The sequence below is a fragment of the Tachysurus fulvidraco genome, chromosome 13, assembly GCF_022655615.1.
Source record: "Tachysurus fulvidraco isolate hzauxx_2018 chromosome 13, HZAU_PFXX_2.0, whole genome shotgun sequence".
Taxonomy (NCBI): domain Eukaryota; kingdom Metazoa; phylum Chordata; class Actinopteri; order Siluriformes; family Bagridae; genus Tachysurus; species Tachysurus fulvidraco.
In genome coordinates this window covers 11,423,779-11,438,363 of record NC_062530.1, presented here as the reverse complement: position 1 = coordinate 11,438,363, position 14,585 = coordinate 11,423,779, and the positions used below count along the sequence as shown (strand labels likewise).

The 14,585-nt window shown below is 36.6% G+C and overlaps 1 protein-coding gene across 2 annotated transcripts; it reads left to right on the top strand.

Moving 5' to 3' along the window:
• On the top strand, positions 1–13,357 carry napab (N-ethylmaleimide-sensitive factor attachment protein, alpha b). 2 transcript variants are annotated; one of them, XM_027174787.2, is made up of 11 exons: positions 2–192; positions 743–822; positions 1,779–1,895; positions 3,217–3,263; positions 4,051–4,128; positions 6,172–6,227; positions 6,399–6,483; positions 10,752–10,856; positions 10,958–11,026; positions 11,329–11,379; positions 12,668–13,357. In XM_027174787.2, the coding sequence occupies exons 1-11, from the start codon at positions 95–97 to the stop codon at positions 12,767–12,769; spliced, it is 888 nt and encodes a 295-aa protein (XP_027030588.1). In that variant the 5' UTR covers positions 2–94; the 3' UTR covers positions 12,770–13,357. The 2 variants fall into 2 exon arrangements, with proteins under 2 accessions (XP_027030590.1, XP_027030588.1); XM_027174789.2 differs by lacking the exon at positions 10,752–10,856 and having other exon boundaries at positions 1–192.
• Positions 13,358–14,585: the final 1,228 nt, after the last annotated feature.

The following is a 14,585-nucleotide window of genomic DNA, read 5'->3' as shown; positions in this document are numbered from 1 at the left end:
CCTTCCGTGTGACCATCTCGGAAAACTCGATGATTTGTGTTGATGTGGCTCAGAGCTGTAGTTCTTAACTCACCGTTAGCGGTTTCCAGGAAATATGGACAACTCGGGCAAAGAAAAAGAAGCCATGGCTCTAATGGCAGAAGCCGAAAAGAAAGTCAAATCATCGCAGTCTTTTTTCGGCTCCCTGTTTGGGTGAGCAGTCAATAAACAAACTGTTTACTAGCATTAGGGTAGCCACTTGTTAGCTAGCTTTAGAGTTGTTAGTTAGCCGTTTAGCATTGATCTGATCAACTGACAGACTAAATCACGTGTCATATACAAGGCCTGTAACCTCAATTCTTTTGACCCGTGTGAAACTTGGATAAAGTAATGGTGAAACACCAGTGTTCAACATTTTTAAGCCGTCTCGGCAGCCTTTCTTTCGCCTTTTAAAATAACTCAATGGCAGTTACCGTAAACTGACGCATATACGTGCAGTTCAGTTCGGAGTTCAGTCTGGATGCAGATTGTTTGCTGAGTTTGATTGAAGATACACTCGCGCCTAGTGTGCACAATAATATTGTGTAATTCTTGATGTGTACAGTTGTATATTTTCCTTACTAACACATCACACACACACACACACACACACACACACACACTATATATGTATATATATAATGAAAATAATGTCCAACTTGTAACTACCATTATATATTGAGGAAACTGAAATGACAATTCTGAGTGCTTTTTGCTTGCTCAGGGGTTCTTCAAAGATGGAGGAAGCTTGTGACATGTATGCCAGGGCAGCCAACATGTTCAAGATGGCAAAGAACTGGAGTGGTTAGTATGAATTCTATGCACTTGTAAACTTGCTTATAGCAATCTAATCAGCTCATCTTGTGGCAGTAGTGCAGATCATGCAGATACAGGTCAAGAGCGTCGGGTAATTTTCACATAAAATATCAGAATGGAAAAAAAAAATGTGGGTCTGACTGATCGTATCTTGGATGATGACACCAGATGATCTGATTTGAGTATTTCAGAAATTACAGGTCATCTGAGTTTCACACACATCAGTTTCTAGAGATTACAAAGAATGGTCCAAAAAAGAAAAAAGGCCTGTGAGCACAACGTATACAGGTTGAAACACCTTGTTCTTCAATCGATCAAAGGATATGGCTACTCAAATAATCACAGCTGCAGTCAGCCGAAAAGCATCTCAGAATGCACAAAAACTTAAATGCTCAAGTTTTGCATGTTGTATTGACAGTATTTTTAGAAGGAAAGGGCATTTTACTAGCCGCTCTTCAACGAAATCCATACTTGTTCAATCTTTTTTTATTGTGCTGTTCTAATATTTAATGTGCTTCCAGGAGCATGTAAGTCATATTATGTAGTCAAATGTTGTAACATTTTCTTTATGTATTTGAGAATTATAGTCCTTTTCACAATCAAGTGGTAAATTTCAAAAATGTCTAGAGATGGCCTTATAATCCTTCCCTGATATATAACTGCTTCTATGACTTTACGGCTGATGTCTTTTCTTCTTGCCATAATTTAGTGCCCCCAGAACACCAAACTTTAATGATTGTGGTATTTAGAAAGGGTGTACTTATTTTTACCCATCTGGTTTCTGAATGTTGGTTTACTTTATGGGGAAAATGTATACGAATTGAAATTTGTTGTCTTTTTGTCACCTGATATTGTTTGTTTTTTGGACATTGGTTGTATTTTTTTACCTTCTTTTTCCCCTGTGATATTAGACTGATTAATAGATTTTTTGTTTGTTTTTTTAGCTGCTGGAAATGCTTTCTGTCAGGCAGCACTGCTTCACCTACAGATTCAGAGCAAACATGATGCAGCAACAAACTTCATTGATGCAGGCAATGCCTTTAAAAAAGCTGACCCTCAAGGTTTGTTCTTGTTATATTTTACATTTAGTTATATTTAGCATGACTTCCAAGGTGTATTGCACAGACAAATAACCTGTCGATTATGTTTAATGGCTGAATTCTAAAAAAAAAAAAAATTTATATTTGTGCCAACATTCATTTTGACATTGAAATGGACATAATCCTAATTTACATACTTATACACATGTGAACAAAATTGTTGGTACCCTTTGGTCAATGAAAGAAAAACTCACAATGGTCACAGAAAAAAAACTTTAAATCTGACAAAAGTAATAATAAATAAAAATTCTATGAATGTTAACCAGTGAAAGTCAGACATTCTGAAAGTCAGCCTGTTCCATGAATTTATTGTTTTTAAATAATTCCGTTGAAGCATGGTTGAAAAGCAATGTCTGACTTTCACTGGTTAACATCCATATAATTTTTATTTATTATTACTTTTGTCAGATTAAAGTTTTTTCTGTGACCATTGTGAGTTTTTCTTTCATTGAAAGAAGGGTACACCAATTTTGTCCATGTATGTGTTAATGGAAGGCTTATTTTTTAACAAAAGCCTAAATTAAGTACAGCACAAATAGGAGACAGGAAGTGGTGCTTTTTGACCCCGTTGGGATGATGAGTATGAAACTCTTTGTCAGATGAATGTTTGATCATAAACTACATTTTGCAGCCCAAAAACTGCAAAATTGCAAACACAGACTTTTCCTTTTACACTACTATCAGCAAAAGACACATGTAATTACTTTTGAATTCTACTAGATTTCTACTGCTGTACTCATGTTCGCATATGCGAATTCAAGGGAATTATGGCTGAATAGAATATAAGCCTTTATTTTTTCACATATACATTGACATAGTGATTTTTTTCTTCATATATCTCAACAGTGGCACTGCTGGGTCTGGGCATAAATCTCTGAAAAATGAACCAAAATGTAATTTTTCGCACAGAGAAGCAACACGCACAAAAAAATCCAATAATCTTTGAGTTCCATGTTTGAATCTACTAATAATAAATAGAAGAGAACAATATTTTTTTTTTAAAAAGTGCTGGGGAAAAAAATCTAGCAGAATAAAGCAAGTGAATTTTGCCTGAAAGCATTTCTAGTGTTTTCACTCATCTGTTTTGAGCGGCCTGTATTAACTCTCAAAATAATCCCAAAATGAATCGTGGATTCAGACTGGAAAAAATCCAGAAATACAAGCATATATTGTATACTTCTTAAAGACACCTAAAGGCATTAATGTAATTAAAGGCTTCTTATGTTGGCTTAAATATAGAACAAGTCACCTGTTACTCATTTGTCTTCTTCTATCTCTACAGAGGCCATAAACTGTCTGATTAGGGCAATCGAGATTTACACAGATATGGTGAGTCTTCACTTAACTTTAATCTAAAACAACTGAACATTCATTTGTAGCTTTATTTTTATTTTAATGTAGTGGAATTTTTAGTGTTTGTGGAAATTGTTGCTAAGAAATTCCAATAATTTGTTGGATTGGTGTAATGAATGCCCCGAGGCGGAGGGTCTCGGATCTATTTGTGGATTTTAACAAAAAGAAACTAAAGTTCCACAAAGACAAATGCAATACAGTAATCCAATAGCAGTGTCAACTGCTATATATACACACATACACGTGCTGGTCATATAATTAGAATATCATCAAAAAGTTGATTTATTTCACTAATTCATTTAAAAAGTGAAACTTGTATATTATATTCATTTATTAAACACAGACTGATATATTTCAAATGTTTATTTCTTTTAATTTTGATGATTTATAACTGACAACTAAGGAAAATCCCAAATTCAGTATCTCAGAAAATTTGAATATTACTTAAGACCAATACAAAGAAAGGATTTTTAGAAATCTGGGCCAACTGAAAAGTATGAGCATGTACAGCACTCAATAGTTAGTTGGGGATCCTTTAGCCTGAATTACTGCAGCAATGCGGCGTGGCATGGAGTCGATCAGTCTGTGGCACTGCTCAGGTGTTATGAGAGCCCAGGTTGCTATGATAGTGGCCTTCAGCTCTTTTGCATTGTTGGGTTGACAATCAGGCCTCTGAAATATATCAAAGTCTGATTGTCATAGCATGTGTTTGTGAAGGAAAATATATCTATAGTTAGGTTCAGAATTTTTTCTTGTATTGTAGGGTCGTTTCACAATTGCAGCAAAGCATCATGTGACCATTGCAGAGATCTATGAAACAGAGCTTGTTGACATTGATAAGGTAAGATTATTATGTATTTTGTACCAAAGACTTTAATGACTTTAATTTTAATGTATATATGAATCTTTCATGCTAGCTAATTTTATGGATAAAGTTTAGGGTAACTGTTCTGTTTCATATATATGTGTGTGTATATATAGCACGCACACACGCACACACACACACACACACGCACACGAACACTGGAGATCAAAATTAGAACAATTTATAAACAATTGAACAATTCTGAAATAATGTCATCTTTACTGCTCAACAGTTGAAGGAGTTTTTGTCCTGTCTATACCATGCTTTCCAGGACACCTTTTCCAATAACTAAGGCATTTCAACAAAAAACATTATTTTGCAGAAAACACACTGATCAAAATTAGAGAACACTTTCAGATACCTCCCAGTTATTGGTGTTAATCTGGCAACTGGTGCTAATTTCCTTGATTATCTGTCAACCCCTATTTAACTGGCAGCCTAACTTCCAGTTTCACTGACTCTGCAAGATTGTGGGCCGTTCTAAAGTGACTGAAAGCCTCCGGCAGCAGGTTGTCCAGATGAAGGCCAAAGGGATGACCCTATCAGCCATAGCAAGACAAGTTGGTCGTTCCAAATCTGTGATTTCAAGAATATTGGATCTTTACAACATCACAAACTCATTCAAGTCCCCCAAGAAGGCTGGTCGTCCACGGAAGACAAATACAAGAGAGGACAGGATACTGTGGAGGATCTCAATGGGCAGTCGTTTCCACACTGCAGCTGGAATTACTCACCAGTTCAGCGCTGAACAGGGTAAGGATCTGTCTCGTCATACAGTGTCTCGACGTTTAAGAGCATTTGGACTGAAAGCCCACTCTGCAGTGACCAAACCTCTCATTAGCAGAAAGAATCAAAAGGCTAAACTAAGCTTTGCTGAGGAGCATGTTGTTTGGACAGAGGAGATCTGGTCCAAAGTTCACTTCACTGATGAAAGCAAGTTTAATTTTTTTGCTCCGATGGGAAACATTATGTTCAACGACAAACTGGAGAAAGACTGAACCCAAAGTGTTTAAAGAAGTCAGTGAAAAGTGGAGGAGGAAGTGTCATCACCCAATCAGCCCGCAGTGTTCATGCAGGACAACGCTCCATGTCACACAGCAAAACGGGTAAAGCAGTTCCTTGAAACTGAGAACACTGAAATAATGACATGGCCTGCCCAGAGTCCTGATCTCAACCCAATAGAGAACCTCTGGAAAATCCTTGGCGACAAAGTTATGGCCAAGAAACCCACTACAGTCACCGAACTGTGTAGGATACTGGAAGAAGAGTGGGCCAAAATCACACCAGAGCAGTGTGAGAGACTAGTGCTGTCCTGTGGCCGCAGATGTGCTGAAGTCATTCAGGGCAGGGGCCTGTACACCATGCTACAGTCATTGTTATTCTCTAATTTTGATCAGTGTGTTTTCTGCAAAATAATGATTTTATTGAAATACCTTAGTTACCTTAGTTCAGAATTGTTTATAAATTGTTCTCTAATTTTGATCGTGTGTGTATGTGTGTGTGTGTGTGTGTGTGTGTGTGTGTGTGTGTGTATATATATATAAAATATGAGAGAGAGATATACTTTTACACACACAATTTGGGGGACTGGAAGGACCCAGGAATGGGTTATGTTTTATATACAGATTTACAGATATTTTCAGTATGATGCATACATTGCAAAGAGCAAAGACTCTTCTTGATTTAGGTTTTCATACTAAATTTCATGTTTTTTTTTACTCTTATTTGGGAATTGATATATTTACCCAGACTTTCATATGAATGGAGCTATGGAATTAGCTCACTGCTGTGACTGCTTGCACTGAGAGCATCATGATATAACTTCCAGCCTATACTAACCTATATTGCAAAAAATGTTTATACACAAAACTGTAATCCAGTACAGTGACAAGCCAACCAACCAAAACACCATTGGTGCCTGTGTTAAGTGTTAATGGCGCACAAAAAATAGCAACAGCAACATTCATAAGTGTTCACAAATGTTTATAAAGATCAGCTAACATTAGTTATCTTTTTCAGGCTATGGCTCACTATGAGCAAGCAGCTGATTACTACAAAGGAGAGGAATCCACAAGGTTAGCACATATTTATCATCACTATACATACTCTGTTTATTAATATATCATTTTTGAAAAAGAACATAATTTAGGATTCTGTCATTGGTGTTGATTATGTAATGATTGTCTGTTTGCAAATTATGGTGAAGTTAAATTGTATGACTATCAGTGATTCTCTTCTCACTACAGCTCAGCCAATAAGTGTCTGCTTAAAGTTGCCACCTATTCAGCTCAGCTGGAGCAGTATCCAAAAGCTATTGAGATATATGAACAGGTGAGTATATGCTTGTAGTGCTTTTTTCACTCTGTCAGCATGGTGGGTAATATGACATTAATGTGAATAATTAACTATTGGAACTCTGCATTCCCTTCTTAAACACCAGTGGTGGAACTGCAAACGTCTTTTTTGCAAAGAAGTGTATGTGGTTGCCTTTTGAAACCTGAGCTGAAATAATGAACAACAGTTACACATACAACTTGCAATAATTGCAACATTAATAAATGCACAAATCATTCTTAAAGTTTTCATCAATCTGACTACTTGTAAACCACTAGCTATAAACTCATAAAACATTGGCTGAATGGACAGCTCAAACATCTGTTGTCCTGGAAAACATCTGTTGGACAAAGAAAATTACCTGGGCCATTATTCATGAAGATTCTTAGTGAACAGAGAAAATTCTTTGAAATGTGGGTTTCCCCTTAAAATAAAAGAGAAGATCCTAGAAAACGTAAGTTATACCTAAAGCATCTTAACCCGTAAAATTAAAAAACCCAGAGAAGAGTCCACTCTGTTGTATGATCCTCCCAGCAAAGGCATCCTTTAGACAGTGGGAGGGGTGGTGCTGCTTATGAGGTGGCGGCAGCCTTTAGTGAAATGGCAGCAGAGCGGCGTGACCCAGAGACGGGCAGCAGGCAGCGAGCTAAATCCGTTAGCCCTAGTCATCTGAAAAAAAAAAGGAACACAGAAGAGACACTCAATTAGGCGCGATGACGTGTGGGTATGTGTGTATATATATATAATATTAACTGAGAATTTGATAAAAATCTAAATTTTCAAAAGGGGTGTACTAATTTTTGCTGAGCACTTATATATATATATATATATATATATATATATATATATATATATATATATATATGTATATATAAGTGCTCAGCAAAAATTAGTACACCCCTTTTGAAAATTTAGATTTTAATCAAATTCTCAGTTAATATGAGAGCTATTTGCTGCATTTTTACAAAAACTGATTTATTAAACATTTCATTGTTATTACCATAAGAGTGTGGTCACCAAACATCTTTAGAATAAGTAAAATAATACATTTAATTCAAATTTAAATAACATTTAAATAATTATAATATTTAGTATGGGCTCCTTGATTTTTAATAGCAGCACCAATTCCTCTAGACATAAATGAGTACATCCCTTTGAAACTTTAGATTTTTAGACCAATTTGATGCAGTGTGCGGCGTATGGTCTGAGCACCGACAGGCTGACCCCATCCCTTTTACCTCTGATGGCAGCATTCATATGTCTATTTCCCAAACACAACCTCTAGATATGACGCTGACCACATGCACTCAACTTCTTTGGTCGACCATGGCGAGGCCTGTTCTGAGTGGAACCTGTCCTAGTAAACCGCTGTATGGTCTTGGCCACCGTGCTGCAGCTCAGTTTCAGGGTCTTGGCAATCTTCTTATAGCCTACGCCATCTTTATGTAGAGCAACAATACGTTTTTTCAGATCCTCAGAGAGTTCTTTGCTATGAGGTGTGCTCCCCATTCACACCTGAGACCTTGTAACACTTAACGAGTCACATGACACCGGGGAAAGAAAATGGCGAATTGGGCCCAATTTTTTTCTCAGAAAAACCTCCATCTTGTTTACATTACATTTTTAACATACAGATGTAAACGCATGTCTGATATGATCAGGCATGCACATAATCCCTAAATGATACAGATTCAAATATCTTAACACAGAGACAAAGTGATGAATTATTTATATATATATATATATATATATATATCTATATATATATATATATATATATATATATATATATATATATATATATACACCCTTAGTCTTCAAAAGAATATCATACCTAGTAACGGGTTTAGCCCTGCCTCCTCACTAAGATAAAAGTTGTTGCATTTTCCTTGCTCAGAGTTGCTCTAAGATCGGTCCTGAATCACTCTTACGATAATATTCATCGTTAGGTATTTCTAAGCTAATTTAGGAGCTCTCTAAAATCATTCTTCGAATCTTTGTGAATACGAGCCCTGGTCTTTTTTCAGTCTAGAACTGGGGTGTCAAACTCAAATTCACAGTGGGCCAAAATATAAAACAGATAAAGTCACGGGCCAAACTGAATATTTATTGAAAAATTAACTGCAACTGATATGTAATGTTCAACCCTTTTCATATGGAAACAAACTTTAGTTTTGCTTAAATACAGGATTTGGAACAACCAGAGCTTGATATTACAAACACATAAGAAATTAAATTTGAAATAAAAGACACATCAGTGGTGTTCATTTCGCAAACTTTTTGACAAACTCTCCCTTATTAAAGGGCCGGGCAGATTTTGCAATCTCTGCTGCCATAATAAAGCTTTACAGCCTTTTCAGCAGCTTCACTTTTTGATTTTGCTTTTATGAACATAGTCTGCCGGGAAACCAAACTTTTTTCATCTCCTCCGCCTTCTGGAGCTTCTGCTTTACGTGCTTTACATAATGTTTCATTTCATAGTGTCTTCTTATGTTATATTTTTTCGTTACAGACACATTAACTCCACATATAAGACAAACAGGTCTATCATTTATATTTGTGAACAGATAATCTGCCTCCCACCGGTCTTGAAAGCTCCTATTGTCGATCTTTCCTTTGTTTTTGTGGAGGGTGAATTAACTTGCCCGATGTGACTGTAGCATGGTTGATAACTGTCAACAGGCAATGAGGGGCGCTTGCTGTTCGTAACTGTGCGTCAATACAGTGGCAAGGCATTCTGGGATTTGTAGTATTAGTGAAGCATGCAGCTAGCCAGCTGTAATGCACATTTGATATGATCTAGCTGGCCAAATATAATTACACCAAATTTGGCCCGCGGGCCTGAGTTTGACACCTCTGGTATAGAACCTCATTAGGTTTCATCAAGAAGGTGTTTCATAAACTGTATAGAAACTGTAGCATGTGTGAAAATCAGCAGGAGATGACATCAATAACCATGCCACAGTTACAGAGATATATTTATTTATATCACTGTTCTGCTGTGTGATATGAACCAAAATAAATAATAGTAAGTTTGTGTACAAAAGTGGTCAAAAACAGGGCAACCAGTGAGCAGTGGCACGGTCATGAGAGCCCAAGGCTCTTTGATGAGCAATGGGAGCAAAGGCTAGCCCATTTGGTCCAGGCTCTCAGAAGAGTTACTGTTGCTCAAAATTCAGAAGAAGTTAATGCTAGCTATGATAGAAAGATGACACTGCAGACTGGTCAAATTGCCCGTGCTGAACCCTGTTTACTGCTAATAGCATCTGAACATGGTAGCATATGAACACAAGAAGTGGACCATGGAGCAATGTAAAAAGTTGGCCTGGTCTAATGAATTACTTTTTCTTTTACATCAAGAGGCATTGTCATGCTCTGGGCAATATTCTGCTGGGAATGTTACTTTTACACCTACCTAAACATTGTTGCAGACCAAGTACACCGCTTCAGCTTAAGGGCATTGGCCTCTTTCAGTGAAATAATGTGATAACTAGAAAATGTTCTGTAAATTGCCATATGTCAAATGTTTTTTTTTTTAGCTAAAGTGTTTAGGTACATATTTATTCTTTAATTTGGTTCGAAGCTAGTGAATAAGTAGTAAGGCAATTTGTCCTTGATGTACTGGCAATGGAAGGGGTCATACTGACCCATTGAGCTCGGTGACTTTAACCAATGCACTGTCATAGGATTCACCCATTCCAAAAAGTCAGTTTATGAATTTTTTTCCCTAGTGAACTGTGAGTGTTATTTTTGTGAATTAAAAGTGATTGACAAAAAGTAAGAAACAACTGCAGTTCAAGGTAGGGAATAGGTAGACCATGAAAACTTAAAGAATGGAGTTACTAGTTGCCCAACATTGCATTACTAACTACAGAGTTCCAAGGAAAAGGTGCCTTGTTTGTTTATTATTCAATAATGCTTCTATAATACTGGAGAAATGGCAGCAGGCATCAATGTTACAAATTTTAGGCATAGTATGTGGATACATGAATTCTCGCTTAATGTGTATTGACTTGGTTCTATATGGTACTAGAATAATTTGCATGGTGGAGTAGGGTGCAAACTCTTTATGGAAAATATTTCTTCAAATTCATGTAATTGTAAAAACATTAAATTTGTTAAAATCCTGGTACTAGCAAGTAAGCATTGCAGAGTTATATTTTTAGAAACCAAAGCTGTATATATTTTATGTAAACCTACTTTTGATGTTAGATTCTAAAACATTGTCTCTCTTCCCGTGTGTGTTTCTGTGTGTGTACTTGCAGGTTGGAACACAAGCAATGGATAGCACGCTTTTAAAATACAGTGCTAAGGATTATTTCTTTAAGGCAGCTCTTTGCCACTTCTGTGTTGATATGCTTAATGCAAAGGTTAAATACTTAAGCCTACTTTAATTAATATATATTTATTACTTGATCATTTATACAAATTTAATTGTCTAATTCTAATTATTTTCCCCTATTCCTAATAGCTTGCCTTGCAGAAATATGAGGAAATGTTTCCTGCCTTTTCAGACTCACGAGAATGCAAATTGGTCAAGGTGAAGTTTCTGTTATTAAACCCTTTAATGTTAATATGCTGGACACTAAAGTAAAATGTTTCTGATGGCAGTGAGGTAACCAGTCGTTATGTTTAGGAATCTACCTAACTACAATACTGTGGAGAGCAAAATTCACTTGTCTGGATGTTTCCGTGTTGTGTTTTTTTAATACCTTGTCTGTGTGTATTGATTATTAATAGATCTTATGTGCCCCGTATGCTTTATCTGATTTTTGTATTTTTTGAAGTTAGCTTTTGAAATCTAGCTAATTTTAATCAACTACCATTGTCTTTATTACTCAGAAACTTTTAGATGCATATGAGGAACAGAATGTTGATGCGTATACTGACTCGGTAAGTCACCATTTTGACCACCTATGAAATCTTGCTTAAGTGGTACTGTGAGGGAAAATACACATTTGGACACTTAACATTAAAATAAAAAAAAACATGAAATCTACTGACAGGTGAATTAAATTGCTCGTGTCATTACAGTGGCAGCTGTCAGTGGGTGGACTATATTAGGCAGCAGGTGAACAGACAGTTTTCAAAGTCGATTTGTTGGAAGCAGGAAAAATAGGCAGGTGCATGCATCTAAGTAACTCTAACAAGGGTTAGTGGACTGGGTAAGAGCATCTCCAAAACTTGAGGTCTTCCCAGTATGCAAGTGGCTAGTATCTAGTAAAGGTGATGCAAGGTGAACCAGTTATAGGCTCATGAGAGCCTAAGGCTCTTAAATACATGTGGGTAGGGAAGGCTCTGCCCATCTGGTCTGATCCCATTGAAGAGAAACTGTAGCATAAATTGGAGAAAAAGTTCATGCTGGCTACGATAAAAAGGTGGTGGAACACAAGTGCATTGTAGCTTGCCGTATATGGGGCCACAGATTGGTCTGATTGCACATGATGTCCACTGTCCACCATAATGACACATACAGTGGGGCAGATGAGTATCAGAACTGTACTATGGAGCAATTGAAGATGGTAGCTTGGTCCAATGAATCATCATTTTTTTTAATCATGTGGGTGGCTGGGTGTTTTCCTTACTTGGAGCAGAGATGGTACCAGGATGCACTGTAGGAAGATGGCAAGCCGATGGAGGCACGGTTAAGCTTGGCATTGATGGGAAACCTGGCATTCATGTGGACGCTGCTTTATAATGTTTAACCTACCTAAATATTGTTGCAGACCAAGTTCACCACTTATTGGCACCTGTATTCTCAAATTTCAGTAGCCTCATTCAGCAGGATAATCCACCATGCCACACGGCAATTGTTCAAAAATGATTTGAGGAACATGACAATGAGCTCAAGATGTTGTCTTAGCCTTTATATTCCAAAGATTTCAATTTGATCTGCACTTTTACATACACACTTTTTCATATTTACAAGTACAAAACAATATATACACTCGATGTATATTAAATAAAGATCTTTTTAAAAATGGAGAATCAGGGAAAAATTATTCACAAAACCATGGCTTAGTAAAAGCTGAACTTTGTAAGTTATGCAAGAGTTTAATACTGCTTAAAATAACTGCAGATGTAAACATATGTACAGTATATGAATTCTGTAGGCTGTGACAATTGCATAAAATTATGTTTGTTATAATCTATTTTATTTTCCCTTACTACCATTTTTTAGGTGAAGGAGTTTGACGTAATCTCACGACTGGATCAGTGGCTCACCACTATCTTGTTGCGCATAAAGAAAACCATACAAGAGGATGAAAGTGACCTTCGTTAACAACCATATTTTCCCCCCAATTTTCCTGTTATTTTTGTTTTTCTTTATTCTCTTTAATGCATTGTAGTGACTTCTTTTTTAAGTACTTCTTGGTTCCCATTGCCTTCATCTTCGCAGCTCAGACATGGATAATGGGCTACATACAGTAATGAAAGAACACTAAAAAAATAGCTTGTTTAGGCAAGCAGAGGTTTATACAGTGCCTTAGAACTAAAACCAACTGCCCACTTTTATTACTATGCACAAAATGCCTTTTGCCCCAGTTTATGTTTATGATTTTCTAGTAATTCAACACACCTATTTACTAGTGTTACTTGCATCAATGATGCCACTATGAATTCACTGCAATAACATTTTACTGTGTAATTCATCATGGCCTTCCTTGTGTGTTCTCTAGATTACCCAGTTATTTTTCTTTCCTTATTTGTTTTAAATTTTAAACAGTGATGAACACTGATAAACATTACTTCTGGAAATAAGGTTCTGAGATTATTACAATTATTACATATATATATTTATACATGCATACATACACACACATTTTAAATATGAATTTATAACATATTAAAACATAGTTTAATGTTCAAACTATAGTAATGCTGGGTTCTCTTTCTTTCTTTTTTCTCAAACGTGTATGCTGTCTTACCCATGCAGAATATTTCAAAATAGTTTAAAATAGTGGGAGCTACATTAAAGCCAACAATGGCGGTTTTCAATTCTTGTACAGGAAGAATCATTTGATGCTGATTAGTACAGTGGTTTTACAACACACATTTGCTGGAAACTTGGAGTTGGGATAACTCAAAGTCTTTATACTTACTGTCCACTTTAACACCTGTAAACTTCACCTGTACCTTCACTCAACTGGGAAGACTTTCCTGTAGATTTTGGAACTTGGCTGTGAGAATTTCAGCCATTCAGACACTATATGTCATGCTGAATGGACAGTCTTCGTAGACATCCTAGTGGAACTTATATATAAGGATTTAAACATCTTTTGAAATGGTTATTTATTTCTTTGTCAGCAAATCTGAGGGTTATTCGGACTACAGGTTATGTGCTGAAACTCCATCTCACACATGCCCACACCCACCAGGCACTTCATCTGGAACAGACTGCAACTGGTCTTCAGTTTTTCTGTGGAGTTGCAACAAAATGCCATCAATCCTGTAGCTACTCACATGGCTGTTGGCTGCTATTGGTGGGCTGAGCTTATTGATTAAGGATACCTTGGGATACCTTGGCTGGGTCGGGCTATATGCCGTTTTCGTCAATCCCTTGGCTTTAAAATTGTTGTTCTCCATGAATCTTGACAGCTTTGTTTAGCTTTTGCAAGAGGACACACATTTTGCGAGACTTTATTGAAGGCATAATCTGGGCACTTCACTCATCTGGTTTAACTCCTCTTCGACTACAGTCAGGTGGGGTATTTGGGGACCCTGCATGCAGCTTATACTACAGAGAGCAGGGTGTTTCTATGTGGCACCAGAATCACATGCTTCAAATTTAAGTTATGCACTTTGTTGTAAAATATCTTAGTAGAAATAATTAAAATATTATTCCTTACAATACTATAACCAAAGTAAAGTATTAGGCCTTGCAAAATATTACAATTGCTGTCATAAGACATATGTAGGTGATGTTGTAGGCCAAAGATGTTTATTGTAACCAGATTCGGGGCTGTCAGGCCTAGTCAGTCTGAGCACATTTGTAATAACAACTTATGTAGAAGGGAAAAGACCATTGTTCCCAGACCTTAGCTCATAAATTGTTATGGAAAATGAAGAAGACCATGGTTCTCAGACCTTGGTCCATA

Coding starts and splice junctions, on each gene's coding strand:
- napab (XM_027174787.2), top strand. CDS start 95: ATGGACAACTCGGGCAAAGAAAAAGAAGCCATGGCTCTAATGGCAGAA. Junction 3,264..4,050: donor TCGAGATTTACACAGATATG/GTGAGTCTTCAC, acceptor CTTGTATTGTAG/GGTCGTTTCACAATTGCAGC. Junction 6,228..6,398: donor AAAGGAGAGGAATCCACAAG/GTTAGCACATAT, acceptor TTCTCACTACAG/CTCAGCCAATAAGTGTCTGC.